At 37.5% G+C, this 9608-nt stretch overlaps 1 protein-coding gene across 1 annotated transcript; it reads left to right on the top strand.

The window, feature by feature from the left end:
• The first annotated feature begins 499 nt into the window (after positions 1-499).
• LOC132176910 (cytochrome P450 705A22-like) lies at positions 500-2850 on the top strand. The gene is made up of 2 exons (XM_059589072.2): positions 500-1399; positions 2206-2850. Exons 1-2 carry the CDS (start codon positions 500-502, stop codon positions 2848-2850), a joined length of 1545 nt encoding a protein of 514 aa, XP_059445055.2.
• The last annotated feature ends 6758 nt before the right edge of the window (positions 2851-9608 follow it).

Raw genomic sequence — 9608 nt, 5'->3', positions numbered from 1 at the left:
TAAAGGGAAAAAAAAAAAAAAACTGTCACGTTCAGCAGATTTTTGCAGCGATTCTTTTGTAGGCTTTCCTCTCTTTTCGTGCAGAGAAAGAGAAGCTCTTCTCTCCAACGAAAATCTTTTGTGTTGTTTTTTAAAAAAAACTGTCACATTCAGCCCGCAAAAATTTTGTTCCATTTATTGTTATCTAACAACTGGTTTCACGACATGTTAGAGAGAGATTTCATTTCCGTGCAGTTGTTCGACATTCTATTTCTTGCTCTAAATCAGAGTGTTGGATATCGTCAATATTCAACTCTCAAAATGTTAAACGTGGGGGAATGAGAGGAGCTGCAGCCTGCATACCTAATTTCTATATATATAATATATGATTAATCAAACTACTAATTCAGTCATAGTACGTCTATGCCTCTTACCTGGGAAAACCATGCAGTATAAAAGAAAACGAAACAAAACAAAACAAAGTGAATCAAACCAACCCGCCTAATAGTAATTCATAATCATGATCACCGACATCCAATGCTACTCCTTCCTCTTCGTCGTGTCTCTCATCTCAACCCTCCTAATCCGATCCATCTTCTTCAACAAACCCACCGGTCTTCACTTGATGCCCAGCCCACCGGCCCTCCCGATCATCGGCCACCTCCAGTACCTCTTCCTCACACCATCCTTGTACAACTCCTTGCACCGCCTCTCCACCAAATATGGCCCTCTACTCTATCTCCGCCTTGGTGCGACACGGTGTATAGTCGTTTCCTCAGCCACCGTAGCTGCAGAAATCTTCAATACCCATGATCTCGCCTTTGCTTCTCGGCCTATATTCGCCTTTTCTGATAAGCTACCGTTTGAAACTTCACGGTTCTTCACTGCCCCGTATGGTGACTACTGGAGGTTCATGAAGAAGCTGTCCGTGACTCAACTGCTTGGCACTCGACAGGTTGAGCGGTCAGTGGCTGTTCGACGTGAAGAAATGGAGAGATTGTTGAGGAGAGTGTTCGAGAGGAAAGATGGTGTCGTTGATGTGGGTGCTGAGCTGATGAGACTTACGAACAACGTGACATGCAGGATGGTGATGAGCAGTATGTGTTCAGAGGAAGGAGGAGAGGCAGAGAGGGTTAGAGAGTTGGTGAAGGAGTCCTTTGAGCTGGTCGAAAAGATATGCTTTGGGGATGTGTTGGGGCCTTTGAAGAATCTGAGTTTTTGGATGTACGGGAAACAGGCTATGGATTTGAGCAGAAGGTATGATGGGCTTTTGGAGAGGGCCATGAAGGAGCATGAAGAGAGAGGGAACGGCCACAGGGATGATCAGGGTAAGGATTTGATTGATATACTCTTGGAGGTTTCCCAAGATGAGCAGGCTGAGGTTAGGATTACAAGGACCCATATCAAGGTTTTCATTATGGTAAATTTCTCCTTCCTTTACTTCTCTCTCTCTCTCTTTATTTAGCTCTGTCAGTATATATTGTTTTCCTTTGCTTTCTTCAGAAAAGCACAGCAACATTCTCAAGTCTTAACTGATATTGTATGACTAACAAAGCTTTTTTCTGCGCCATTAACTATTTAGCCAAAGCATTCATCGAGACTTATTTCTAGGGGTAAGCAGATTAACCGTTTATTACTTACTGGCTGTTTAATGACCGCCACTGAACTGTTACCAACAGACAATTGACTTCTAGCTGTCGATAGGCGAAATTAAAATATTGTTTCGACATCAATATTTCAGTTCGGTAGGCAGTAAAAACTTTTTTTTGTCAGTTAACCGACAATTAACCCATTTTTCAAGTGAATTTTGAATTTTATGTGTAGGTTTCCTTGTTGTGTTTGTAAGCTGATTTGTGGTTGTCCTTTTTGGTCTATATTCTATGAATTTACTTTTTCTTTTTATTTATAAAGCATATGCTTTATTGATTCTATAGTTATAAAGAAGTTGATAAATCTTAATATGAAAACCGACTAACCAAAAATGTCAAAATTATTCGTTGTCGGTATGAAGTCAGTTAATTAATCGACTTTCACGAATCGGTAGGTGAAAATGTTCCTACCAACACTGACCGAACCGATACCCACTCCTACTTAATTCTCCTTTTGTAGGCAGCTGCTTTCCCCTCACAGGAAGGCTGCAGCTAAGATTAGCCCTCTACCATCTAATAGGAGAAATTATACTCATCAAGGCTTTGAATTTTTCTCTTATACATGCATGCATGCCAGGATCTTTTCATTGCGGGCACCGAAACCTCAGCAGACGCAATGCAATGGGCAATAGCTGAGCTAATTAATCATCCTTGTGTGTTCAAGAAGGTCAGAGAGGAAATAGAATCTGTTGTGGGAAAAACTAGACTTGTTGAAGAATCAGATATCCCAAATCTCCCTTACTTGCAAGCGGTTGTGAAGGAAGCACTAAGACTATACCCACCAGGCCCTCTGATAATTCGAGAATGCCGCCAAAACTGCAAAATCAATGGGTTTGATATACCCGAAAAAACTCAAGTGGCAATCAATCTTTATGCCATCATGAGGGATAAAGATTCATGGGATGATCCTAATAAGTTCCTCCCAGAGAGGTTCTTGGTTTCGTTCAAGAATCAAAGTGATCAAGTGAACAGTGGACAAAAGTTCAATTTTGTTCCATTTGGGGCGGGGAGGAGAGGGTGCCCAGGAACAACACTGGCATTCAGCTTGATGAATACTACGGTTGCATCTTTGGTTCAATGCTTTGATTGGAAGGTTGATGGAGATGGAGACGATGGAGGAAAGGTTGATATGCAATTTGGACCAGGCCTGTGCTTGAGCATGCTTCACCCACTCAAAGCTCGTCCAGTTGTTCACTTCAACCCATTTGCTGCTTCAATGTAATCGTAATCGATAAAATCAAATCAAATCAGATACATTTAATTCTGACTTGATTTTATCAACTATATTATTTTGTATTCTTTCTACATTCCTATAAATAAACACCATTTTATATTGTAAAATCATAATATAGTTTTTAGGGCTTTATATGTGGATATAGTTCGTAGACCAAATTACTTAAAAATCATTTGTCTTTATTTTATTTTATTTTCGCTTTTACTTTTATTTCATTGTTATTTTCTTCAGGTCATTAATTGGGTTTACACCTACTGCCAAATGTTGTGCCAAGACAATCAAGGGCGAAACTAGAGATTTGTGTTTGGGAGGTAAAATTCTAAAAAAATAATTTGGGGGGTCAAAAATTAAATTTTATAGAATTTTTGTAATTTTTTTTTGGGGACCACCTTGGGCCTTGGGGGGTCCAAGGTGTCCCAAGGCCCAACATGGTTCTAACCCTGAAGACAGTGACAAATGAATACCAAACTATTAGGAGACGCGCTCCCCGCAATTGTTCTAAAAACAAATCCATTCAGCGCAATGTTAAGGTCCATCAAACCCTTGAGTTTGTTTTCCTTCACACACCAATTAATTTTAGGTGGATTCATAGTTAATGGTCCAACACAGACATACACATATAATCATGTCACAGAGACAGCTTTTGGTGAAGATGAAAGAGTTGTATGGAGCTTGCTCTCGAAAGTCTTCTTGCTTGTACTTCAAACTTGTGAACAGCATCCTTTCTATATATATGTATATATGTTGGTGACTAAAATAGCTGCATGATACAGAGAAGAAGAGAAGAGAGATCGAAGTGATTGAAAGAACTAATAAGGAAGAATATGTGGAGGCTTAAGATAGCAGAGGGTGGAAAAGACCCTTTTATCTTCAGCACAAACAATTTTGCTGAAGGCAGATATGGGAGTTTGACCCTCAACAAGAGAGGGCTCAGGTTGAAGGGGCTCGTCAAAATTTCTAAAAGAACCGATTTCACGTGAAACCTAGCAGTGATCTCCTGTGGCGAATGCAGGTATTCCCATCTTCTCTCTCTGATCTATACCAATATCATTTGATCCTCTACACTCAAAACATCTACTTTCCTGTTCCTGTCAATGTGTCATGGTTTAGTAGTACTTCTGTAAATTTTATGTGCCATGGAACTAGCTAGGAAGGCTTCGAACAATGTCACATGTAAATTTTCTGAGCTCCGAATATATATATATATATATATATATATATATATATATATATATATATATATATATGCTGTACATTAGCTGAATGACAAACAACATCCATAAAATCAAATAATGATTCATGTCATGTAGAACGAAGAATGAGCTGGTAAGATATGGCAAGCCGGCGTCCACGATATGTCTATTTTAACCCGACACATTAAGTTAAATCGGTTAGATCTCTCAAACCCATGCAACCTACTAATTTTGTGTTAGGTTTGTGTAACTTCACGGGCCATGTCAATAATTAGTACTAGCCATATATTGTGTATCAGATTTCGGTCATGTCAGGTAGGAGTGTACATGTGAATGCGGTTATTTGTAATATCTATAGCCGCATCCCCAAAATGCAGATAATCATTTTAGATATCCACATCCGTATTCACATTGTAATATGGAGAGTTGGAAAGCGCTTCACATATATTTGAGGCGTAGGTATTTTTGCAAAGATTTTGGCGTAAATATTTTTTCAAAGTCCGTTAAATCCTAGCCAATACTTGAATCTTTGCAAATTTTTTTTTAATAAAAAACAGAGGTATTTTGAAAATTTTGATAAGATTTAATGAAAAATCCTAACATAGGAGGTAAATTATAAAAAATTGAAAGTTCGATACTCTAATAGAGACTTTTTAAACTTTGAGGAGATAATTTAAAAACGCGTAAAAGTTTAGAGGAATTTTGTGAAGTTTCCCTTATATATAATAGCAAAAGCCTGCGCCAATATAGTCACCCGTAGAGCCAAGGGGCCCGGAGAGATGGTGCAAATGACCGATGCTCCACAGGCTTAAGGGAATGTATTTCTCTGCCGCTAATCCTGTTGATTTTGGAAATGAAATTCTTTGGCATTAGTAGGTGATGACATTGCACTCCAACTTCTGAATATAGAATAATCTAACAGCTTTAAAATTCATAATATCATAAGATATCTAATAATTCAGAAATTATTTACTCCAATATGATCATTTCTTTGTCAAAATGATTGCAGTTTCTTAAGGAGAAAAACTTCAAACAAACAATTCCCCCGGTAAAGGTCGAGGATGGAGAGGAAATCACATATGAAAAGGCCACAGCTGCACTGAGAAGGGCGGTCCATTTCTTTTCTGCCTTGCAAGCCAGTGATGGCCATTGGCCTGCTGAAAGTGCTGGCCCATTATTCTTCCTTCCCCCTTGGTGAGACTCATAATTATTATCATTTTTTCTTTAATAAGTGTCATCATTGATATTCAAGTAAAAGTATACATCAGGGAACTTTTTGTGATACCGAGATAAATCATCAACAACATAACAAACTTTTGCTAATGATATTTAACACAGAAACATCTTCTTAGATTGACCAGGCTATGAACGGTACCATTGGATCAATGACAACATCCCTACCTTTGACTTGTTTTGGTTTTTGTTAGTTCTTGTGTTGGCTTAATTCAGTTCCAAAATGCAGATGATACTGTTCACAGCTCAAACACTGATATAGAATGGTCAGAATCCAATCTCCACCGTTCATAATGTAGATTCATGTGTTATGAACGTTCCTGCAAAATTTCAACTCAATCGGACCACAAACGCCCATCGATCGGAGCTGTTGATGAAGACTGGACAGGCCGGGTCCGGACCGCAATTCCCCGGGTCCGGACCTCATTTCCAGAAACTAAAATCTTGCTCCACGAAGCCGTGTCCGGACCGCCCATTAACATGTCCGGACACCCCGTAAGTTTTAGGCCCAAAAACATGATTTTAAGTGGGTTAGGTCTAGGGTTTTGTCGGGGGTATATATACATCATTATAGAAGAGAGAAGCACGAATTTTCACCCCCAGAGAGTTCGTGTGAGGCTGTGCTTGAGTGATTATTTTGTTGTGAGCCAAATTGATTCCTCTTAGAGGATTTTTGTTAGTATTGATTGTGTGCTTAATTGAAGTCTATCGGAAGGGTCCGATAAAGGAGAATCACGTTGAAGAAGATTGTGAGCGAGGAGACAAGTTGGAGGCTTGTCGATCTTACAGAGTCAAGGTCTTGCAAAGGGTTGTAAGTGTTCCTAGTGTCTGTAATCTCTGGATAATCTTTTGATAGTGATTTCCTGGGTATGGCTGCCCCGGAGAGGTTTTACTTTTAGAACGTTTTCTAAAAGGTTTCCTCTTCGTCACCAAAATCTTTGTGTGTGATTGTTCATATTTTGGTGAATGTTTGTTTTGATATATATCTGTTAATTCCGCATAAAATTGTGATATTTATCTGTTTAGAATTTTTCAATTGGTATCAGAGCGGGTTCACTCTGTGAAGGATTAAATTCCTGAGTGTGATCTTTGTTTATTGTTTAAGATGTCTCAAACCCTTAACACTGTGCCTAATTTTGATGGATCAAATTATGGCTATTGGAAACCCCGAATGAGATTTTTCTTAAAATCTATAGATGTTTGGCATGTCATTGAATCTGGATTTAAAGCTCCAGATAAGCCGACAGCTGAATGGTCTAATGTTGAAAAACAAACTCGTATGGCGAATGACAAAGCTATGAATGCTCTATGCTTGGCAATTTCGCAAACTGAGTTCTCTAGAATTTCAAATTGTGATAGTGCCAAGGATGCATGGGAGATCCTAGAAACTACGTATGAAGGAACTAATCTTGTTAAAGCTTCAAAACTTCAAATGTTAGTTTCTCAGTTTGAGGATATTAAAATGTTAGAGGATGAGACATTCAATGAATTTTTTGGTAAACTTAGTGAAATTAGAAATTCCATGATAAATTTAGGAAAGAAAGTTTCTGACACTAAGCTTATTAGAAAAGTTATGAGATCACTCCCTGAAAGATTCAGAATGAAGGTAACTGCTATTGAGTCATGCACTGATCTTAATACCATGAGGATAGAAGAGTTAGTTGGTGCTCTTCAAACTTATGAGTTTTTCTTGCCTCAACCTAGGAAAAATAAGGATATTGCCCTTAGAACTCTTAGGAAGAACTCTGATGAGTTATCTGATGAGGATTCACCAGATGATGAGGAACTTGCATTGATAGCTAGAAGGTATTTTAGGAATGAACATAGAATTTCCAAGAAATTTGGAAAACAAAAAGAGAGTACTCAGGGTAGAAATGAAAGAGACCCACGTGGTCCAAAATGTTATGAGTGTTCTGGCTATGGTCATGTGCAAAAGGATTGTGCTAACCTCAAGAGTAATAAGCCAAAAGGTCAAAAAGCTTTCAATATTACATTGAGTGACACTGATGAGGAAGAAACTCCTAATTATATGGCTTTTGGTGCATCTTATGATTCTGATGATTCTAATCAATCAGATGTTCAGTCTGCTCCTGATAATGAATCAAATAGGGTTAATGATCTTCAAAACTCCTTTAACAATTTAATGGAAAAGTTTTCTATACTTAGAAATACTAACTTGAAAATTGTTAAGGATTTTAAGAATCTTGAACTTGAAAGGGATAATTTGTTGAAATCTTTGAGTGATTCACATGTTGTTTGCAATACTCTCAAATCTGAAAATCATGTGTTAATTGCTAAAAATAAATCCCTTCAAAATGATCTGATTGCATCTAGAAATCACTTGAGTAAATTCTCTAGTGAAAAGCTTGATAAAATGTTGCATATTCAAAAGCAATCTAGCGACAGATCTGGCTTAGGATTTGATAAAACTGCTTCTTTGTCTTCTAACCGTGCTTCTACTTCAAAGACTGTTTTTGTTAAACCAGTGAAAGTAGAAGAATCTTCAAGTGAAGAAAAGCAAGTAGTTGCTCCGACTCCTCAAGGTAATAAAGGTAAGAAAATCTATATTGAGCCTCAAGCATCTTGCCCTACACCTAGAGTCGTGCATCCTCCTAGGAAATTACCTTCACAAAGGTTTGTCCCTACATGTCATCACTGTGGCAAAGTGGGTCACATTCGACCTCACTGTTTTAATTTGAAAGCTCATGTGCATATAAATAAAAATTCCTATTCTAGGAAAGAAAGTGAGGGTTTGGTCATAATGATGAGAGAAGTGTTATCTAGGCTAGATAAGTTTAAGCAAAGCCATAAGTCTAGACCTAAGATTTCTCAAGTTTGGGTTAGGAAGGATGATACCATTCACCCCTTGAGGGGGAGTGGTGATGATCTCACCTTATGTTAGGTGAGTCACCCACATGTCTAGGATTGTTTTTCTTGCATATCTTTGCATATCCTAGAGCATGTTGTTTTTCGTTTTTCATTGCATTTTTGTTTTATTTTGTTTTGAAATTGTATTTTGTTTGTGTGCATTTCTTTTGTGAAAAATAACAAAAAGACAAAAATATTTTACTTTGGTTGTTTTTTTTTTCTTTCTTTTCTTTATTTTGTCTTATACACCTAGATAGTTCATTAATTTCTCATGTTGCTTTATATGAATTTAATTCCTTACGTCTTAGAATGTTCTTAATATGCATGAGATGAAAATTTGTGTCAATGGACTTGTTTTTGTGGTTACCTAAAGCCTGAGCTTATGTGGTACTTTTTGCCTATGCTTTATTTCTTGTGCACAGTTAAGCTTAAATTGAGGTTTTGTTTCACTTTATTTGTGAGGCCTGTTAGGTAGCCATATGAGGTTTTTGACTAGTCATATTTTTCAAATTGACCATATGCTAGTTGAACCTATGGCTTAAAAATTCCTGCTTTCTCTGTTGTGATAAGCACCAAAGTTTAAGGACACTTTCTCAAAGAGAAAAATAAACAAAATAGTGAAACAAATAAAATCAAAAGATCATATTCCAAAAGGAATTTATTTCACTGTGTCAAACTTGTGCAAAATATTTTACAAAGAGAATTGTATAGGATGAGAGTGGCTAGGCCCTAGTATGATAAGGTTTGACTTTTGATTTGATATACTTGTCAAAACCTCATGGTGGTGAAACTTTCTCCTCATTTTGTAAATTGAAAATTTTTCTCTTTGGATGGCTTACCCACACACCACACAAGCATAGGTTGAATGGAACATTTTCTTGGCTTGGGTTAAGCAATATGAGTTTCTAGCCATTTCTAGTCTCATGTATATTTTGCATATTTGTAGCATGTTTGGATATTCATTGTGCAATACATGAGTCATTGATGTGTTATCATGTGTGTTCTTTTAACTTTTAAGGGGGAGAAACATGCTTTGCATTTCCAGTTTCCTGTTGTTAATTGAGTCATACATTGAGGGGGACTTTTGCTGATGTTTCTTTATAATCACGCATTCTACGTCATTTTTTTATCATGAGTTTTATTTATGTCTTCTTGTTCCACATATGCCTTGATGTATTTTGTGAAGTGTTTCAGGAAACATGAAGACCTTTTGTCATTCTGTGACAAAAAGGGGGAGTAAATATGGGGAGATGATGGGATTGGCTCGACATTTTGGTTTTGTCACTGAATTGCCAAAGGGGGAGTTTGTTAGTTCTTGTGTTGGCTTAATTTAGTTCCAAAATGCAGATGCTACTGTTCACGGCTCAAACACTGATATAGAATGGTCAGAATCCAATCTCCACCGTTCATAATGTAGATTCATGTGTTATGAACGTCCCTGCAAAATTCCAG

The sequence above is a fragment of the Corylus avellana genome, chromosome 2, assembly GCF_965113065.1.
Source record: "Corylus avellana chromosome 2, dhCorAvel1.hap1.2, whole genome shotgun sequence".
Taxonomy (NCBI): Eukaryota; Viridiplantae; Streptophyta; class Magnoliopsida; order Fagales; family Betulaceae; genus Corylus; species Corylus avellana.
The sequence above is the reverse complement of the archived record's forward strand: the minus strand, read 5'-3'. Positions and strand labels throughout refer to the sequence as shown.

Coding starts and splice junctions, on each gene's coding strand:
- LOC132176910 (XM_059589072.2), top strand. CDS start 500: ATGATCACCGACATCCAATGCTACTCCTTCCTCTTCGTCGTGTCTCTC. Junction 1,400..2,205: donor ATATCAAGGTTTTCATTATG/GTAAATTTCTCC, acceptor CATGCATGCCAG/GATCTTTTCATTGCGGGCAC.